The sequence below is a fragment of the Nycticebus coucang genome, chromosome 4 (genome assembly GCF_027406575.1).
Source record: "Nycticebus coucang isolate mNycCou1 chromosome 4, mNycCou1.pri, whole genome shotgun sequence".
In the NCBI taxonomy this organism is placed as follows: domain Eukaryota; kingdom Metazoa; phylum Chordata; class Mammalia; order Primates; family Lorisidae; genus Nycticebus; species Nycticebus coucang.
In genome coordinates, this window is record NC_069783.1 from 40,489,845 (window position 1) to 40,511,664 (window position 21,820).

Genomic DNA, 21,820 nt, shown 5'->3' on the forward strand with positions numbered 1-21,820 from the left:
TCATTCCTAACATTTCTATACTGGTGGAATCATCTGCAGTAGCTACCTCATGGTCCCTTGGTGGGGTTGTTCTAGACTGGTTCTTCATGTTGCCTGGAGTTTTCTGCTGATTCTTCCTCATGAGTGATTTCTTTTATCTGTTTCCTTGCCCTAATTTTCCTTTCACTTCCTCTTGCTCTTTAAGTTCTTGTGCCTGTGGACTAAGGGTTACAGGACCAGAAGGGTGAGAAGGTTGAAGAGCAAAAAAAGGGGATGAAAGAAAGGAGGACCGAGTGATAAGAAAAAAAGAAAGATAGAGAAAGGAGAGGGGGTGGGGATAAGGAATATTGACAAAAAGAAGAGAGGCACAGAAAGAGGGAGACAGGGCAATATAGGTGTACAGTAGGGTACTTTGACACAACCTTAAAAAAACCCCACCTTCTGGGGGTGCCCAGTTGCGTGGTTCCCTTGAGGTCAGCAGCTCTTTGCTAACCTGATCAGACACAGTACCCCACCTCCACCAAGCAGAGAGGAAAGACAAAAATGCTATAAATCAAACCAAAACAAGCAAACAGAAAACTTTACGGGGATAAAATTGGGTGAAAAACCAAATGATATCGGTAGAAACACTAGCAAAAATGAAGTTGAAGTTATTAAAAAAGGCAGCAATGGGAAATTATGATTAAACTAGGAAAATTGAGAAAGAAAAAGGGATCTGTGTGGAAAAGATTGAAATTAAAAAAACAAAAGAACATCAGCAATGTCAAAATAAACAAAAAAAACAACCAAACAAAAAAAAAAGAAAAAAATACACAACCAAAAACAAAGCAGTTTGTATATGTTATTGAATATTGTCTGGGCAACACGTGGTCTTCTGGGGTATGAGATGTTAGTCACAGTTCTGATACGACTGGAGGCTGCTTATTTCTCAAACCCCAGCAGGTAGACACCCTAAATCTCTCTTCAGCCTACTTAAAAGGCACTTTGAACTTGTAAACTTGCTGAGCAGAAGCTTTCCCAGCTTTCTCGCTGGAATCACTGCTGAAGTGGCTATCCACTTACCCAGTGTGCCAAAACCGGTCTCACTCTGCCCCTGAGGGTTAGGGCTGCAAGGCGGCTCAGACCCCACCCTTAGGCTACTTGGTTGCTGGGTTACCAGCTCCCACCCGTTTCTAGCTCTGCGACCCTGAGGGCGGAGCTTGCCAGGGCAGATCACTGACAATGGATCCGTGTGACCCACCGCCAAACACTATTAGCTCTGTCTGGCTCAGCGGCTCAGACTGGGGCCCTAGACAACGGCCAAAGTTCTCCGCACTCCCGCTCAGGCCTTCCCCAAGGCAGTTCAACTCAGTGCCAAGTCCAAGGACATCAAAACAGTTCACAGGTAAGGCCTTTCTGGTTTGCAGTCTCGCTGCTACTGAACTTACAGTTGTGGGCGGGTTTAGACGGATTGAACACACGCGACCAATTGCGGGTTTTCCACTGTTTTAGTCCTCCTCTTGGGGTCCAGAAGTCTCTCGCTGACTTCCTGTATCCTCATAGGAGTGATGATAGGCAGTTCCCACCAGCCAGAGATGCCTGGAGTCCTATCTCCCCAGACTCACGGTGCCCAGATGCAAGGAAGCTGTTACTCGGCTGCCATCTTGCTCCGCCTCCCATTCAATTTGGTTCTGACCATTGATCTCAAATTTTTTGTCACTATTCCTCCCAGAAGGCCCAAGATATCATGATAGAATAGATAGATAGATAGATACATAGATATAGATATAGATAGCGTCTCTCTCTGTCACCCAGGTTGAACTGCAGTAGCATGATCATAGCTCACTGTGACTCTTGGGTTAAAGGGATCCTCCTGCTTCAGTCTCCCAAAATGTTGGGATTACAGGCATGAGCCACCATGCCTAGCCCTGGCCCATGCTATTTTATCCTTGTATCCCATAATTCTTATCACACATGGATAGAATTAGCTTCCCCAGGGAACAATTGCAGTAAGTATGTAGTCAAGATACATGGAAAGGACCTTTAAGTAAGTTATTAGTACAAACAAGATAAACCACAGTAAGAGAAAAATTGGTATATTAACAAAATAATGCACACACAGCAGAGGTTTTCAACCTGTGGGTCACAACCCACAGGAACTATATTAAATGGGTTGTATGTGCATTATTTAGTTATGTTTTACAACTAAACACATAAAAATGAATGTCTTGTGTTTTTTCTAAGGTGAAAAAATCCAGTATATTGATAGGGAAACCAATTTAAAGACTAAAATCAAAGAGAAGAACTCCATCAAACAATCCTGGGTGGAGTGCTGTGGGAAAGGCACCTTCAGATTCTGACATGGCGTTAGGCGCTGACACAGACATTATCACATGTGTATGTAATAGAAAGGAAGCAACTGCATTTTCAGTAGTCCTCTCAGGGAGGGTAAGTGGTTGGAAAGAACACTCTGAGAAGCTGATTGGGTGGAAGTGTGGGGTGGGGGAGTAAGAGAGGTAGACCACTAGGGTAACAACAGATACTCGGGCAGTGGTTCTCAACCTTCCTAATGACACGGTTCTTTAATACAGTTCCTGTGGGTCACAACCCACAGGTTAAGAACCACTGCTCTAGGGAGACAGGCTTTTGTTTAGCTGGGTAGATGTACACGTTTGGGCCCAGAGTGCAATTGCTTAGGAGAGGGGAGGGGGCTAAGACTACAAGGAGGAAGGCCAGAGAAGGAGCCACAGGTGGGACTGCAGGCAAAAAGGGGGAAGGCCCAGGGTTTGGCAGGTAAAGAGATTTGAAAGAGAGTATGAATATCTAACAGGGATTGGCTCTTCTGCCTATAGTTAGAATACTTAAAAGAACATTGTTCCAACCTTAATAAAAGAAAATTTAATAATCTGCAAAATTCCTAACTTTTGCTCCCCCAGGGAACTGAGGTTGCAAAACAATTGAACAGCCAACAATCTAAGGAAAGACAGAAGCCTCCAGGGAAAGCCAGTTGCAAGCATGGGCTCACCTGTGGCAGACTAAAGGCAAAAGCCATGTCGAGCACCACACAATCAGGCAAGAATTCAACTAGTTGCCAAAATTTTAACGAATTGCCAATAGCTGAATGTGAGAGAGGATGAGACAGCTTCTGGGAGCTGCACAGGAAAGAGGGGTCTGCACTCATCTGTAGGCTTTTCCCCATGGGCTCCCTCAGATACTCACAGGAACAACCAGGTGGGGCAGGAGATGTGATAAAGCCTTCCTTAATGGTGCAGGTCCAGAAAAAGCTGGTTCTGCGGGAAAGACACAAAGCCCACCCAAACCCTTCATCTCCAGGGGAAAAAAAACCCATGCCACTGGGGAAGGCCAGCAAACCCTGCTATTCCTAGGGCATAAGAAAAGACCCATTATAGCTAGGGAAAAGAAAGAAAAATAATAATAAAACTGCCCCTGTAATAGGGGCAGAATATCAACCTGGACCCAGACCCTTAGAGGTCCTTCACAGCTAGGAGAGGGACCAAATCACTGAGAATGCTCTACCACTGAGACCCAAGGATACAGGCTGCCTGAGCCTGGAGCTAAACCAGGCCAGTAGAGAGGAAGAAGCAACAAAGGTCGAACATCATTGGGGAGATAGACCCCTGTAAGGGATAGGCCAGTTGGGAAAGCTGAAAGCTGAGGCTAGATCAGGAACACTGAGAAAAATCTTTCAAAAACCTAGAACCTGGGCTGCGCCTGTGGCTCAGTCGGTAGGGCGCCAGCCCCATATACCGAGGGTGGCGGGTTCAAACTGGCCCCGGCCAAACTGCAACCAAAAAATAGCCGGGTGTTGTGGCAGGCGCCTGTAGTCCCAGCTACTTGGAAGGCTGAGGCAAGAGAATCGCTTAAGCCCAGGAGTTGGAGGTTGCTGTGAGCTGTGTGAGGCCACGGCACTCTACCGAGGGCCATAAAGTGAGACTCTGTCTCTACAAAAAAAAAAAAAAACCTAGAACCTGCCCTAAACACAAGGTAACACTTAAAGAAAGTAAGTAGTCTGGAGGCTAAGACAGGAAAATCACTTGAGCCCAAGAGTTTGAGGTTGCCGTGAGCTATAATGCTACAGCACTCAATCCCAGGGCAGTTGAAAGGGCACTGTACTTACACAGGCATAAACATGATTTACCTCAATCTCCACTGTTCTGAGACACATCTAAGAACAAAATAAGAAATAATGCCCCAGTCTAGAGAGATGAAGCAATCAACAGATTCAGATTCCAAGATAAGCCAGATATTAGAATTATCAGACAAGTTTAAAATAGCTATGATTAATATGTTAAATGCTCTAGTGGAATAGACAGATGACATGCATGAACAGATGGAAAATTCCAGCAGAGAGATTGGAACTACAGGAAAGAGTCAAATGCTAACTCTAGAAATAAAACCATAGTAAGAGAGAGAAAGAATACCTTTTATCAGTAGCTTTATCAAAGCCAAGAAAAGAATCAGTGAACTTAAAGATAGGTCAATGGACATTAGCCAAACTGAGACACAAAAAGAAAAAAAAAAGACAGAAAAGTTTGAAAAAAATATAGCAGGTAAGAGCTGTAGGATGGTATCAAATGGTTTAATACATTTACCACAGGACTTCCAGAAAGAGAAGCGAGAAAAGGGAAAAAAAAAAAAAAAAAAGAAATATTTGAAGAAATAATAGCTGAGAATTTTCTGAAACAATTACAGGTATCAAATCACAGATCCAAGAGTATCAGAAAATCCTGAGCAGGATTTTTTCAAAAACAAGAAATTGGCTCGGTGCCTGTGGCTCAAGCAGCGAAGGCGCCAGCCACATACACCTAAGCTGGTGGGTTCGAATCCAGCCCAGGCCCATCAAACAACAATGACTGCTGCAACCAAAAAAAAATAGTGGGGTGTTGTGGCAGGTGCCTGTAGTCCCAGCTACTTGGGAGGCAGAGGCAGGAGAATCACTTGAGCCCAGGAGTTGGAGGTTGCTGTGAACTGTGATGCCACGGCACTTTACCCAGGGTGACAGCTTGAGGCTCTGTCTAAAAAAAAAAAAAAAAAAACAAGAAATTCTAGACACATTGTATTCAAACTGCTAAAAATAAGAGAAATTTTTAAAGTTAGCTTTATATTCAGAGGAATAAAGATAAGAATTAAAGCAGACATTTCATCAGAGACTATTTAAGCCAAAAGAGAAAGGAGTGACAAATTTTAAATGTTGGGGGAAACTTGTCATCCCAGACTTATATAGAAAGTGAAATATTTTCTACAAATGAAGCAGAAATAAAAAATGCTTCAAACAAAATCTGAGAGAATAAAATGTCAGCAGGTCTCTCTGATAAGAAATGTTAAAACTATTAAAAATATTAAGGCCGGGGAGGAGGGTGGGGCCTTAGTGTGTGTCACACTTTATGGGGGCAAGACATGATTGCAAGAGGGACTTTACCTAACAATTGCAATCAGTGTAACTGGCTTATTGTACCCTCAATGAATCCCCAACAATAAAAAAAAAAAAAAAAAATATTAAGGCCGGGCTCAGTGGTTCACACCTGTAACACTTTAAGGTGTGAGGCACTGGGAGGCTGAGGCGGGTGGATTGCCTAAGCTCACAGGTTCCAGACCAGCCTGAGCCAGAGCGAGACCTTATCTCTAAAAATAGCCGGGTGTTGTGGCAGGCACCTGTAGTCCCAGCTACTTGGGAGGCTGAGGCAAGAGAATCGCTTGAGCCCAAGAATTTGAGGTTGCCGTGCTACAGCACTCCACCAAGGAAGACATAGTGAGATCCTGTCTCAAAAATAATAATAATAATTTAGAAAAGAAATGTTAAAGAAAGTTCTCTAGGCAGAAGGAATATGATACAGTAGCAAACAGAAACTGAGATATATACAAAGAAATTAAGATCTCCAGAAAAGTTAAAGTAAATACAAAAGATTTTTTTCTTATTTTTAATCATTCTGAAAGATAACTGCTGGCTCGGCGCCTGTGGCTCAAGCGGCTAAGGCACCAGCCACATACACCTGAGCTGAGGTTCGAATCCAGCCTAGCCTGCCAAACAACAATGATCAGCTGCAACCAAAAAATAGCCAGGCATTGTGGCAGGCACCTGTAGTCCCAGCTACTTGGGAGGCAGAGGCAAGAGAATCACTTGAGCCCAGGAGTTGGAGGTTGCTGTGAGCTGTGATGCCAAGGCACTCTACCCAGGGTGACAGCTTGAGGATGAGTCTCGAAAAAAAGAAAAAAAAAAAGGAAAGAAAGATAACTGCTTAAAGCAAAAATAGTAGCAAAGTGTGGAGGAGTATAGCATAAAAGTGACATAGTCTAAAAGTTGGAAGGGAAGAATTGAGATTTTACTGTTGTAAGGTACTTACACTGTACATAGTGCATAAAGCAGTATAATATTTGTGGATAACTATGGTTAATTAAATGTATATAATTTAAGCCCTTGGGCTATGTGGGAAAAATTTAAGATATAAGTAATAATTCAATAGTCAAGATAAAAAAATGATAAAAAATTCTCAATTACTCCAAAAGCAGACAAGAAAAGAGAAACATTTGACCAAGAACTGATAGAACAAATGGAAAACAACTAGCAAGATCTGTGTTTTGATCTGGTTTAATGGTCTAAGAACAATCAGTTTAAAAGACAGAAATTGTCATATTGTATAAAATAGCAAGACCTAATTGCAGCCAGGATCAGTGGCTCATACCTGTAATCCTAGCACCCTGGGAGGCCAAGGCAGGTGGATTGCTTGAGCTCGGGAGTTGGAGACCAGCCCGAGCAAGAGTGAGAACCCGTCTCTAAAAAAAAATAGCCAGGCATTATGGCAGGCACCTATAGTCCCCGCTACTCCAGAGGCTGAGGCAGGAAGATCACTTAAGCCCAAGAGTTTGAGGTTGCTGTAAACTATAATGCCATGGCACTCAATCCCAGGATAACAGACAGAGACTCTGTCTCAAAAAAACAAAACAAAAAAACACCAATTGTGCACTGTCTACAAGATACTCACTTTAAATATAAAGATGTGCCTATTTTGCCATGTATAATGTGCACTTTGCCAATTTTTGAGGAGAAAATAAGTATATTCATGATATATGGGGTGGTGTGGCTTGGGAGCGGGAGAGCCCAGTGGGCCTCAGAGGGTCTCCGTGCCCTCCTGCATGGGCCCCTCACAGGGTTCTGCTGGGAGTGAGCTGGTGTGGCCTCCACTGAGCTCTGTGATCAGGGGAGGGGCAAGGCAGGCAGTAGCCATGTGGGGCACGCAGCAAAGCCCAGCCACACAGAGGGGCTGGAGGTCCATACAGGGCCCCAGGGACCCACCTGGCTGCCTACAGGCCAAGTAATCTCAGAAGCTCCTGCCCAGACAGCCATATGCATGGGCATCTCCACTGCAGCCCCCAACAGACCAGGGAGGTAAGAGCTCCTGGGAAAGAGGGGAGGGACAGCCTTCACAGAACAGGCAGCTGTGGGAGGGCAGTGGGATCTGTACATTTACCAAGGGAGCACTAACCCTCCCCAGAAGTGTCTCTACCAACTAAGAGCTGGCCACTTTTTCAAGGGACATTTTCCTGAAAGTTTGCACCTAAAATGTAGGTGCATATTATACATGACAAAAATACCATACATGGGTTAAAAGTAAAAGCAGAAAAAGATCTACAAGCTATCATGGCTAGATTAATATCAATCACATTAGATTTCAATTCAAGAACTATACCCAAAAATAAAGGATTTTGCTTAATGATAAGGAAATTCCTACATCAAGAAGTCATCCTCATTTTCTATCCACTAACAGAGCTTTCAAATACATAAGGCAAAAACAAAAACTGAAAGGGGAAATAGACAAATCTACAAGTATAGTTGGAGGCCACAATTAATTATAAAAGAACAAGTAGACAGAAAATCAGTAGGAATATAAAAGACCTAAAGATCACTATCAATGACCCTGACTTAATAGAATTTATAGAATGTTCCATCCAACAAAAGCAGAATTCAAGTGCACATGAAACATTCACCAAGATAGACCATATCTGGGGACATAAAACAAATCTCAACAATTTTGAAAGAACTGAAATTACATAAAGTATATTTGCTGATCAAAAAATTTTAAACTAGAAATTACTAGCAAAAAGATGCTAGGAAAATCCTCAAATATTTGGAAATTGTCTGATGGGAGTATTTATTAGGCTGTTGTTCTTTAGTGTGAGATATAACCTTCTTCTTTACTGCCTAACAAAAATCCTTAGTAAAATCTGTGTAGCTTACTAATGCTCTGGCCCATGGGATGAATCTGGCCTTTGGCCAGTTTTTGCCTGGGCTACAAGCTAAGAATGATGTTTATAATTGTAAGGCTTGTAAAGGAGGAGCAGCAGCAGCAGCCTAAAACAGCCTAGATTACTTGCCAACTCCTTCTTTAACCTTATAAAACACATTAGGAAGCGTCAACACCCTATTTTCACAAAAAGTTTATGACACATTGGTATTGTTTCTTTTTTAAATATTTGATAAATATCACCAGAGAAGCCCTCTGGACCTAGAGTGTTCTTTGAGGAGTTTTTAAATTATAAATGCAATCTCTTTAATAGATACAGAGCCATTCAGATTTTTTATTTCTTCTTTTATCAGCTTTGCTGATTCATTCCTTTGTGTTAATTCATCCTTTTGTGTCAATCAAACTTCCCATCTGGTATTCTTTTCCTCCAACTTGAAGGAGTCCCTCTAACATTTCATGTAATGCATATTGCAGCATTTTGTCTTTCTGAAAATGGCTTTATTTCACTTTCATTTTGAAGAATATTCTTGGTGGATATAGAATTCTAGCTTGACATTTTATTCTTACAGCACTTTAAAGAATATTATTCTATCATCTTCAGGCTTTCATCATTCCTGATGAAAAATTAGTATTCATTCTTACCTTTGTTTTCTATAAGGAATGTGCCTTTTTCTTCTGTTTGCTTTTATGATTTCTGTCTTTGTCATTAAGTTTTAGCAACTTTATAGAATGTCTTGGTGTGATTGTGTGTGTGTGTGTCTGTGTATGTGTATTTAGGCAGTTTGGCATTTGTTGAGATTCTTAGATATTTGAGTTTATGCATGTAGCTTCCATCAAATTTGAACATTTTTTATACATTACTTTTTCCAAAATGTTTCTGCTACATTTGCTCTCTTCTCTCTTTCTGGAGCTTATTATCCCACAGATCAGTGAATTTCGGGGCTTCACTGGGGGCAGTTTCCACTGTCATGTGTGCATGTTCACAGATATCTTCTTGTACAATGTCAAGTCAACGTGCTGTTGAGCTCATTCAGTAATTTTTTTTTTTTGAAACAGAGTCTCACTGTGTCACCCTGGGTAGAGTGCCATGATGTCATAGCTCACAGCAACCTCAAACTCTTGGGCTTAAGCGATTCTCTTGCCTCAGCCTCCCAAGTAGCTGAGGCTACAGGCACCCACCACAATGCCCATCTATTTTTTTTTTCTTTTTTTTTAGAGGCAGAGTCTCACTCTGGCTCAGGCTGGTCTCAAACCTGTGAGCTCAAGCAATCCATCCACCTCGGCCTCCCAGAGTGCTAGGATTAGAGGCACAAGCCATCATACCCAGCCCTTCAGTAAATTTTTCACTTTGGATATTGTGTTTTTCATTTCTAGAAAAACAGAATACTTTTGGTTCTTCTTTCAGATACTATATTTCACTTCTCATAATGTTTCTATTTTCCCTTAAATCCCTGAACATCTTTATAATACTTCTTTTAGGGTGCTTATGTGCTAATTAAATGATTTCTGCCATTTCTAGATCTGGTTTTTATAATTTTTTTGCTCCTAGTATAGGTAGTTTTCCTGCTTCCTAGCATGCCTAGTAATTTTTGATTGGATACAGTTGGACATTGTAAGCTGAATGCCAAAGGAAGATACACGTAGAAGTCAGCAGTCTACAGCCCAGAAGAGGGGCCTCGCCAGAACTTGGCCTTGCTGGTACCCTGATCTCAGACTTTCAGCCTCCAGGACTATTTGAAATAAATTTCAATTGTTTATAAGCCACTCAGCCTGCGATACTTCATTATAGCAGTCCAAACCAAGATGTCCTCCTACTAAGATCTCTACTGAATGTTCCAGATATGCAACAATGTCTTTCCACTCTCCACGCTGCCTGGTTGGAATCTGAACATCTCCCAACCGGACGTGAGCTCTGAAAACTGTTCAGCTTACAGCTCACTGGTACTTGTTTCTCCAGTACTTCTTCCACCTGGTTTAGTGCAGTCTTACCCCACACATGCCCAGCTTACTATTTGGTCAAAATTCAAGGGAGTTCCTTCTATTCATAGCTCCCTCCTCTCCAGTACTTTGTACACACCACAAATTCTAGCTGCCTCAGCCTCACTGACCTTCAATCTCTAACACTTCAACTAAATAAGGACTTTCTGGGTGGCACCTGTGGCTCAAGGAGTGGGGCACTGGCCCCATATACTGGAGGCGGCGGGTTAAAGCCCAGCCCTGGCCTAAATAAATAAATAAATAAGGACTTCCAACTCTGGTGGGTTCCCTCTTCCCTGTGCTCAGTCTGTAAAGTGCCTCCAGGAAGAAAGCCTGGGTGATCAAAAGGTTCTCCAGTAGTCTCTCCCATTTCTGTATGACTTATAAAGCCAAGGCACTAACTGCCTTTGTTCCTGACTATCTTTCAAGGATGTTTGTATAGTATACAGCCTTCAAAGATAGAGATTGTGTCTCCTTGTGGAGGAAACACTATGTATTGTTTTTTTTGTTTGTTTTTTGTAGAGACAGAGTCTCACTGTACCGCCCTCAGGTAGAGTGCCGTGGCATCACACGGCTCACAGCAACCTCCAACTCCTGGGCTTACGCATTCTCTTGCCTCAGCCTCCCAAGTAGCTGGGACTACAGGCGCCCGCCACAACGCCCAGATATTTTTTTGTTGCAGTTTGGCTGGGGCTGGGTTTGAACCGGCCACCCTCGGCATATGGGGCTGGCACCCTACTCCCTGAGCCACAGGCACCACCCAACACTATGTATTGTATGTACAGTGTTATAAAGATAGTATCTTCCTCCAGGACAAAGGTTAAATAGGATAAGTGCCCACTATGGATGATCCTGGTTCCCTAAGCTTAAGGTTCCCCTTCTATAATGCAGCCGGCTACATGTGCATGTGTTACCTGGACCACTTCACATTGTCCAGTGGGAACTGGGGCTCAAGGAACTGGTATAAATGCTAGCGCTCAGCTCAATGCAATTGCTACAAAAAAAAAAAAAGTCCTTTGTCTCTGGCCTAGAAGTCTAATGTCTTCTGCCAGCATCTATGAAATGGTAGCAATTTGAGCAGTTAACTTTCAAGTAAGGTAAGATCCCAGACTCTTTCACAATTCTTTTTTTTTTTTAAACAGAGTCTCACTTTGTCACCCTCTGTATAAATGCTGTGGAGTCCAAGCTCACAGCAACCTCAAATTCTTGGGCTCAAGCGTTTCTCTTGCCCCAGCCCCCTAGCAGCTGGGACTACAGATGCCTGCCACAACGCCTGCCTAATTTTTGTTTGTTTAGCAAGCCCAGGTTGGGTTCAAACCCACCAGCCCCAGAGCATGTGGCAGGTGCCCTAACCACTGAGCTATAGGAGCCCAGCCTCTTTCACCATTCTTGATCCAACTATCACATGCTAGACATTGACTATAAAAGATGTATCACATACCAAGAAAAGAACATAGCTGCCCTTATGCAGTCTAGTCCAAGAGTCAAAGATTTTAAAAGACTAACACGATTTTTAAATGGCAATAAGTATCAGGAAATAAGAAAATTACAATAGAGAATGACAAAGGGGATCATTTCCCTTCAAGTGGTTAGGGAAGACCTCTCTGAACAGGAGACATTTAAACTGATCCTGAAGGATGAGAAAAATCAGACATATGACAAGTAAGGGAAAGAGCTTCCAGGCAGAAGGAACAGCATCTACAAAGGCTCTGAGGCAGCAAAGAGCTTGACACATTTGAGGAAATGAAAAACCAACATGGTTAAAACATAGTGAGCATGCTAGTGCGAGGTGAGGATAGAATTAACAGGCAAGGTCTAAATCAGAGTTCCTAATCCTGGATGTACTTTAGAATCTCCCCCAGGAACTTGTTAAAAAATATCAGTACCCTGGGCCCATCTCAGAACAATCAAATCAGGATGTTTAAGAGTGGCATTCAACCACTGATAATTTTCTAAATATTCTGAAGTAATTCTAATATGCAGAAGACCAGTGATCTTAACTCTTCAGAGCCTTGTACGAGTTTAGGCTTAATTGTGGAGTTTGAATTTGGCTTAATAAGTAATAAAAAGTAATTGAAGGTGCCAGTCACAGTGCTCATGTCTGTAATTCTAGCACTCTGGGAGGCTGTGGCAGGAGGATCCCTTGAGGTCAGGTGTTCAAGTCCAGCATGAGCAAGAGCAAGACCCTACTTCTACTAAAAATAGAAAACAAATAGTCAGGCACAATGGTACAGACATGTAGTCCCAGCTACCTGGGAGGCAGAAGCAGGAGGATCATTTAAAGCCAGGAGATTGAGGTTGCAGTAAGCTATGATGACACAACTGCACTCTAGTTGGGGTGATAGAACAAGACTCTGTCTCAAAAAAAAAAAAGTCATCAAAAGCATAGGAAAGACACTTGATTTTATTTATTTTTATTTTATTTATTTTTTTTTTTTCGGCTGGGCTGGGTTTGAACCTGCCACCTCTGGCATATGGGACCAGCACCCTACTCCTTTGAACCACAGGCGCCACCCTGATTTTATTTATTTTTAAAAGAATCTCTCTGGCTGTTGTGAGAAGAATGAATTAGAGGAGGTCTGTGGTAGGAGCAAGGAGATGAGCAGAGAAGTTGTTGAATTAGTGTAGGAAAAAGATGCTGGACGCTTGCACTAGGGTGTGGCCATGAGAGGAATACTGGGAAGCATTACTGGATGAATAGAGCAGGGTCAGATCATACTCTTGAATTCCAGATTTTAAAAATTAGGCTTTATCCTGCCGGCATTGAAAGTAGTGAATATTTAAGAATCATGATTTAGGATTAGATCCAGATACACAAAACAGAAAACAATTTACGATGGCTTAAACAAACAGTTTATTTTTCTCACATCAACAAGGAAATCTAGAAGTACTATCATTTGTTCAGCTGCTTGGTGAGGTCAGGAACGACATCTTGGTTATTCCCTCATAGTTGCAAAATGGTTACTTCAACTCCTTGTACATATTCAAGGCAGTAAGGAAAGAGGACAGGTGTCACCAGCCACAATAGGTTCCCAGAAATCATTTCCACATATTTTTCTGTGGCTATAACTGTGACTCCCTTTCCTAAAGGGAGAGTGGAAAATAAAGAATTTATGTACGGCAACAAGAACTGCTAGAGTTCTGAGCAAGAGCAATAACATTGTCCAACAGGTGTTTTATGAATATACAGCCTGAGGTCAATGGAAAAAAATGAAAAGAGGAGAACTAGAAACAGAGTTAAGAGGAAATTGCTGAAGTGGGTGGTATGAAGACCAGAACTGGAATAAAGACAGCAGAAATAGCAAAGGGCTTGATGTAAGGGACAAGTCTCCTTATAGGTAGAGGTATAGAGACGTGCTTTTGTGCTTTCACATGTGTATCATTTTCACACATAGAGACATGAATGTAAATCAATGTGCATTTCTGTATATTTTCCTCCTTTCCTCTTGTCCATGAATGTGTCGTTCATTCAGCAAATATTTAACTGAGTCCCCACTTTGTACAAGGCAGTGTGCTAGGCAGTATGGGTAAAGGAGATCACATGGACAGACTTGTAAGGGAGAATACATGTGTCCCCAGGTAGTTAAAATGCAAGATAATAAAACGATAAATACATAAAGTTATGAAAGTTCAGAAGAGGAAGTGATTACCTTAGCTGGAGAGATAAGAGGTAGCTTCCTGGAGAAGGTGGTATTTGAGCGTGATCTCAAAAAATTAATAAGAAGAAAGCTTATCTAACAATTTGGATTTTATTTTGCAGACTACCGTATATTTATTGGACTCTCACTAAGGGAGAACTATGCTACATCCCGAATTTCTACATGTGCTTATGTGTCTGTGTTTTCATACATGTTTGCCTGTGTGTGAACATGTGTATGATACTGTGTGTACATAACTGTGTCTCTCTATATGCTTTTTTTTTTTTTTTGTAGAGACAGAGTTTCACTTTATGGCCCTCGGTAGAGTGCCGTGGCGTCACACAGCTCACAGCAACCTCCAACTCCTGGGCTTAAGCGATTCTCTTGCCTCAGCCTCCCAAGTAGCTGGGACTACAGGTGCCCGCCACAACGCCCACCACAACAACAATATTTTTTTGTTGTTGTTGTTGCAGTTTGGCTGGGGCTGGGTTTGAACCAGCCACCCTCGGTATATGGGGCCGGCACCCTACCGACTGAGCCATAGGTGCCACCCTATATGTTTTAATAGTTGATGTCTCAGTGGGTAAATTTACAGGAAACTCTGTATGTATATGTCTACATATGGCCAGAAGATGGCACCACAAAATCATAGCTAGCAAGGAAAATTCTCTCTTCTCCAGCCAAGTAGTATCTTAGACACTATTATGCCTGGAAGAGATCACCAGGCCCTTGTAGGGTCTGAAGATCAGTTTATCTACTTCAACTATAAGCGTAGTCTCCCTTGTATTCCCATGCCAAGCACTAGCTGACAAATTGAAAATACTCAATAAATATGTCTAGAATGAGTTGGTGAAATGCTAACATGCCCCATGGGAGAAATGGGAGCTAGAGAGATGCAGGGGAATGATAGAAGTATAGAGAATATGGCCCATCAGCAAAAACGCCCCAAAGTGGGATTTCATAGTCACACTCATAGAAGTCACAGAGGGGGATGTGTATGAAACAATCAACGTAATGGGGCACCTTTTCTTCAGTTGACCGCTATTCGATACCTAGTGAGTACCAGGACCTATGGGAAACACCTCCCCTGCCCTATAGGAACTTACAACCTAGGAGAAATAAAGCTTGTAGACAAAAAACAACAACCAATACAATCCTCTCTGTCTGTTGCTAAGGGAGTTCCTTCCTGCCCCACATGAGAAGTGCTCTGTTAAGGAAGAGCCACAGAGCCAGAGGAAGGTCCATCTGGGCCTACTCAGAGATCTTTCTGGTCCAGAGGTGTCTGCCCAGGGCCATAGGGCAGACACCTTGATCTTCTCCACCCCAACTACCTTAGGAGACTGTCTCTCTCTCTTCTCCATCCTCCCTGCAGGGCTAGCCCATGATCTCACCCCCTTTGGAGCCCAAACTTATGTTCTCTCCTCCTCCCCCTCCTCACACCGATGCAGTACTCTCAGGTACCCTTCACTAGCCTGGCCAGCAGGAAGGCCTCTGCTAGCCCATAGAGACTACTGCTCTGGTCATTTCGCACAAAAACACAGCTACCATCTTCAATACTTTTTACTCCCATGGGGGGAAATAAAACTCAATTTTATAGCAAAAACTTTGGATCAACAAAGACCTAGTCAATGGGACCGATTTCAGATTGGCTACACACTTTGAGGGGCTGGGAACGTGAAACACATCAAGGGTCTGGTTGAGTTGTCCCATGGGTTGGTCTGGCTGCTTCCCCATCTCTCTCCAATCCTCCCCATTGGCTCACTCCTTTCTCTGGGCTTCCCGCAGCACATGGAGATGGATCTGTCATACCATTGCCAGTCAAGGCCTCTTCATGGCCCCGTGATGAATTCTACATACCTCAGTCTGGCACTGAGGGGCCTCTGCAAATTGGCCCTCCCCCTTGCTCCAAGTGTTTCTCCCATTACTCCTCTGTACCCACTTGCACTCCACAGTCTGAGTTCCCCTGCACCTTTGCTGGGTACACTCTTTTTCTCTAGAATGTCCTCCTTTCTCATCTCTACCTGACTAATGAGCATCACCTTTCAAGATCCACTTCAGATGCCAGTTTATTCCTAAGGCTTTTCGTGCTCCACCCCAACCTGATGCGGCTTCTTCCTCTCCCGGCCATTGTTATCCTCAGCTTCATTATCTTAATGCTTTATTATTATTTGAACATCAATTCCTTCTATCCCACTCTAAGCTCTGCAAGGGAGAAATCTGTTTCCTATTCACCCAGTATCCAGCAAACTGTTTGACATGTAGTGGGTGCTCAAAACTGCAGAGGTGGAACTCTGCTGAGTTTGCTATGACCACGTGTGTCCTTCAATCCTATGGGACACAGGTCCCAAGAACCATGAGTTTCAAAGGTTCCATAATATTGAAGTTCTTTCCACAAGGAGACAAAAATAACAGCTACAATGAGCGCCTCCAAGATGCCAGGTGCTTCCTGGACCCAACTGTACCTGCATTAAGCTCCTGGCCTCCTCAAGGAATGACCACTCCAAAAATCTCTCTCTTTCCTCTCTCCCATTTCCTCTGCCCTGCTTCTCTCCCTCCCCCTGCCCTTCTTTCCTCTGCTGTTCCATAAAACCCTGGAACAAAAATAGAAAGGCTGAGGGAACCCACCCCCTTTGTGAGCACTGTGATGAGGAAGTGCTTATCAGAGGTCACTGTCTTGGTCAGTTCCTGTTTCTGGAGCAAAGGTGCCAAAATCTGTTCCTTTTTCTTAGGAAAAAATGTAGTTTTGACTTCCAAAATTCCCAGAACCCACGCTGTCACTGTGAGCTGGCTGTTCTCATCTGCCTATGTCTAATGAAGGGCCTGCCAAAGCCTCCTGTGGCTGCCCCTGATGGATGAGTGTCCAGTGTCAGTCTTGGAAATGACACCTCATTCCCTGCCCCTCCCCAGTCCCATAGACGCCCACCAGGCCTGTCTGAGAAGGGGCAAATGCATTAGGAAAAGCCTGGCTCAGGTTTCCTATTTCCTCCCAAGGCCTTGCAAGGGACTTCATCTGAGGAGAATTCCTCCCCCAGGCCTACGCCTGGCAACTCAGAAGCCCTTCAAGGGAGTGGAGATTTAAGCAGGCCATTTGGACTCAGGTCATGTGGGTCAGTTTAGGAAACTCTGTCCCTGCTCTGCTATCCTACCCTGAGGGCAAACAGACACAGCCACTATCATTCCTGCCCCAGCCTTGGGTCAGGGCACTACCTCCCAAGCCCCAGGCTCATTTGGAATGGCTGGACTGCACCACTTCATGCAGAATCACACCCTCCTGAGTCCTGGGCTGAGAAGTGAGGTGGACCAGCATGAAGAGTACTGTGAGTAGAGGTGGGAGAAAGATGGTCTGTGAAAACAGGCACGTATCAACCAAGCCAAGCTCAGAACTTACATCCAGAGTAAGCAAGACAGTGAAAGTGGGGGTTGGCATCAAGGTTAGGATCGAAGTGTGAAGGTCAGAGTGGTCTTGGGGAAGTAATGGTGCCAGACCCTCGGACTAGGCCTACCTTTAGGTAGCAGATAAGGAAAGGGTAGGGCAGGGTCTGTATAGCAGTATCTCTGGGTATCCAGAAAACAAAGATTAGAGCTTCCTAGCAGGATCCACATCTGGCCTCCTTTTCCTCTGGTCTCTACTTCTATTTGTTACTGTGTCTGCCCAATTCCTTCCTCTTTCATTCATTCATGTAACAAACATTGATTGAAGTGTCTTTGCTGTAAGGCAAGTCCATGCTAGACAGTGAGTCCACAAAAATACAGAAGATTTGGATAGTCCTTGCCCTTGCAGTGCTGTTGAACTAGGGAAATAAATTCATAGCAATGTGAGTCTCATCTGGAACATGAAAAAAAATGTATAAGCAAATATTCATGATCCGGCTGGGTGCCCATAGCTCAGTGGTTAGGGCAGCAGCCACATGCACCAGGGCTGGTGGGTTTGAAACAAAAAAAAAAAAAAAAAACAGCCAGTCATTGTGGTGGGCACCTGTAGCCCCAGCTACTAGGGAGGCTGAGGCAAGAGAATTGCTCCCAGCCCAAGAGTTTGAGGTTGCTGTGAGCTATGAACTACAGCACTGTACAGAGGGTGACAAAGTGAGACTCACTTTTTATTTTTTATTTTAAAAAATAAATAAATAAAATTAGATTAAAATTAAAAAAAAAAACAACAAATATTCACAATCCAGTGCGAAAGATTCGATAATATATGCTATAAAAGCAGATATGAGCAGAAGACACGGAGGTCAAGGAAAAGATCATAGAGCAGACTGGAAGCCAGACTGGCCAGTCAGAGAAGGGGGAGGGAGGACCTTCCCAGCAGAGGAGTAGCAGAGGCAGGTGTCAGTCCCGCAGGCTGCAGTGCTGAGAGTTCAGTGGTGCAGGCAGAAGGCAAAGCCTCCCAAAATGCCTTTGCTGATTCTGTCAGGCATCCCAAAAGAGTCTACCAAAGGAGAGAGATCCTGGGTCCAGCAGCCTTTAGCAGAGGTTATATGGTCTTCAACCTAAGTTTCTCCATCCACCTTTCACTTTCCCAAGCCTCTTACTCAAATCATGTTTTTTCACTTGTGTCCAAGGGAATATGGCCACTTTCTTGAGCTAAGTGGACACCCCAAGAAGGTTGTCTATCCCATCTCATGCCTCCACACCCCAGTACTCAGGCCCAAGTCATACTCCCTTCAAGCCCTCACTTTCCTTGCTCTGTCTCTCCTACCCTGCACCCACCTGCCAGTCTCTCCCTCACTGCAAGTCCCATCCCTCCAAGCCAACACCTTGCCTCACCCTAAATGCCTGTGAAGAAAGGCCTACACGGGGCAGCAAGTCCCAAGGCCCGGGCCTAGAACACTGGGGACATCAGTGGCCAAGGCTTTCCAAGAGCAGAAGAGGGACCTGCAGGGGCCTCACTACCCAGGACAGCGCCAGGTCCCCAGCATCCCCCTCCGCTGGGGCCCGTGCGTGTGTTGCCCGTCACCCCAGGGGTCAGGGCCAGTGTCGGGATCAGCAGGTGCGGCAGAATGGTTCAGCAGACGGGTAAGCGGGTGCCCTGTCAACTCGCAGGTTTGGGGAAGGAGGCAGGAGGCCAGGCCAGGGGATCTGGGCGCAGCCCTCACGTGCTCCCGTTCTCGAGCTTTCTCATGGCTCAGAAGACCCAGATGCTGGCAGAGCGCAACGGGGAGGCGCCCGAGGGGAGGTGCCCGGGTCTGGCAGCCGAGACAGCCCTCGCAGCGCCCCGCGCCGGGCCCGTGAACTCCCTCCGCGTCCCCCTCCCGCCCGGCCGGGGGCGCCCCGCCCGCCCCGAGGCCCGCGCGAGGCGCCGCAGGAGGAATTCCAGCCATTTCCTCTGCGCCGCGCGGTATGTGGCCTGCTCGCTGCCCGACCGCAACGCAGGCCAGTCTCCAGCCGCGTCTGGCAGCTGCCCCGGCCTAGCTGTGCAGCTCGGGATTCCCGGCCGGCCGCCCCCTCGTCCCAGGCCACCAAACCGGCCTTTCCAGCAGCCCCCGGCCTGCGCAGCCCCGCCGGGCGCCCGCCGGCTCCTCCCGTCCTCCCGGGGATGCCCCCGCCAGAGCTTCTCTCCGCCCTGTGCGCCCGCCTTCGGCCTCGCCGCACGGCCGCGCCCCATCCCCCGCCGCCTGGGAGGAGCGGAGTGGCCAGAGCGTGCCTGGGAGTCCCCGACATTCGAGTTTGAAACTGAAGTTGACACTAGCGATGTCACCTTGAGGCAGGTTCCTTTGCCTAAGACTCAGTTTCTCCATCTGTGAAATGGTGACCTTAGCAATAGTGCCTGCCTCATCTACGCTGCCCGAGGTTAAACGAGAAGAGGGAAGTGCAGGACAGATGTCTACGATATTGTCGTTTGGGTATCGCTATGCTCTTTTGATTTCTGCACAAGATTCACCGCCCACCCTGCCCATCGCCCGGTGTCCAGCGCGCTGTGCGGGTGGACCAGTCACTGCTGGTCCTCCAAGCCCCAGACAACACGGCTGCAACCGCGGGGTCAGCACGGGACTGCGCTCTCACATCGCTGAAAGCCGCCTGAAAGTCTGACGGTAAAGTCTTGTTCAGCGTTAATAAGCATTGCCCTATCCTCAATCACTAGGTTCTTGAAAGGCCCAAAGGACAGTTATTTACATTTTTGTTAAATGATGTCATCGCAATCCAAGAGCAGCCAGACACGTAGTGGTTAGAGGAAGTTGAAAGTGCGTACAAGTATGGGTCTGCAAACGTCCGCACAAAGGCTCCGCCACCACGTGCTCTCTGGGCGCCTCTTTCCGGGTACAGATTTTCCCCACCTCCCCCAACATTTTTTCAGGCTTTAACTCTTCAGGGGATCTGAGGAGAGGCCGTAAGAGCCAGGGCCCCCGACGACTTGGAGGGTGGGATCCGCTGCCCCCACCGCCTACACCTGCCTCACCCACGCCCACGGCTGCTGCAAATGTAGCACTACGTGATGTTGGAAAGCCCCGAGTTTCACCAGGCCTAACCACCAACTGCTCTGCAGACACAGCACCGGAGAGCTGTTCTGCCTCTGTGTTCCCCCAGACGGTCCCTTGTTTTGATGTTGTAACGTCATTCCAGCCAGAATCCCAAGACCAAGAACCAACCCCTTGCAGCGAGATGTGCCCCCTCATTTCCCACATACGATAAAGCCACAGGCCGCATAAATCCAGGTGGAGACAGGTCCAGAAACCTGTCTCCACCTGGTGCTATAAATATCCTCGTCCAGTCCGGAGGCTGAGCTGGCAGCCAGGCAGCCCCTCTCCACCCACCACTGAGCCCAGCACTTGCGGCCGGCCCCGCAGCACTACGGGGCATCTCCCCGGACTGTGTATCACAGGCCTGGCTTCCTCTCCTGAGCCCCTGACTGCCCAGCCCTCTCCTCTGGATCAGTCTCCCTAACTCCCTCCTCCCCACTCCCCCATAATTTTAGTAGACTTTTTCCAGTGACCCCACATTGGCCATGTTCAAGAAATGGCGACTCCTCCTTCCAGATGTATGAAGGATGCTGCTTTTGGTTGGAAGGCAACAACCTAAATAAGATTTTTACAATTTAAAATGAGATTCTTAAGTTGTTGTTTTTTGTTTTGTTTTTTTTTGTTTTGGGGTTTTTTGTTTGTTTGTTTTTGTTTTGAGACAGAGCCTCAAGCTGTTGCCCTATGTAGAGCGCTATGGCCTCACAGCTCACAGCAACCTCCAACAACTCCTGGGCTCAAGGGATTCTCCCACCTCTGCCTTCCAAGTAGCTGGGACTACAGGCACTGCCACAACGCGGTGCTATTTTTTGGTTCCAGCCGTCATTGTTGTTTGGCAGGCCTGTCTGGATTCTAACCTGACAGCTCAGGTGTATGTGGCTGGCGCCTTAGCCGCTTGAGCCACAGGCACCGAGCCAGATTCTTAAGTTTTAATAGCACTTTTTGTTTGATTAAAGAACAGGCTGAAGACAATGTAGACCTAAAAGAGGGGAACAGGAAGAAGCTAAACATACATGCAAAGAGGGGATGTAGCTCCACCAGAAAAGACAGGTGCTTTCCCAGAAGGCTTGCCCCCAGGAACTCAGTGGCACTTAGGAAGCCCAGTCTCCTGGGCCTGCTACTCAGTGGGCTCCAGTTCACTGAAGAGGAGCATGTTGGGCAGTGAGAGAGTCCACTGAGAAAAAAGGTTAAGGAGTCCCCACCACTTGGAGCTAAAGAACTAACATAAAAACTTTCCCCAGGTTATTCAGAGGCCTGATGGCTTGGGGGAAGGGTAGAAGGAGCCAGGCAGGTTTGAAGTTGATGAAAGAAACAGATCGGAACCCCCAGAATTCAAACATGGCTGTGAAATTAAACTTTAAATAAATAGATCCCTATTGTAGGGGTAGAAAATGTGTGATACCTTTCATCGGCCATCATAAAAGTCACACCTATAACAAAAGACTGATTAATAAGAGAAAAGTATAGCAAATTTATTGAATCAACATTTTCTGTGAATTGGGAGCCTTCAGAAGTGAATACTCAAAGATCC

General features: G+C 45.4%; 1 protein-coding gene across 6 annotated transcripts in view; it reads left to right on the plus strand.

Moving 5' to 3' along the window:
- Window positions 1-1,175: 1,175 nt before the first annotated feature.
- The window catches only part of EML4 (EMAP like 4), a 259,337-nt gene continuing 238,692 nt past the window's right edge, over window positions 1,176-21,820 (plus strand). Inside the window, exons 1-2 of one of the 6 annotated variants that reach the window (XM_053587443.1) lie at window positions 17,011-17,151; window positions 19,710-19,866. Coding sequence is in view for 1 of the 6 variants with exons in the window: in XM_053587448.1 (XP_053443423.1) it covers window positions 1,201-1,363 (163 nt within the window). In the remaining 5 variants the exon portion in view is untranslated. Of the gene's footprint in view, window positions 1,364-17,010; window positions 17,152-19,448; window positions 19,867-21,820 lie in introns of those variants that run through there. The other 5 variants (XM_053587448.1, XM_053587447.1, XM_053587444.1 and 2 more) reach the window with 5 other exon arrangements.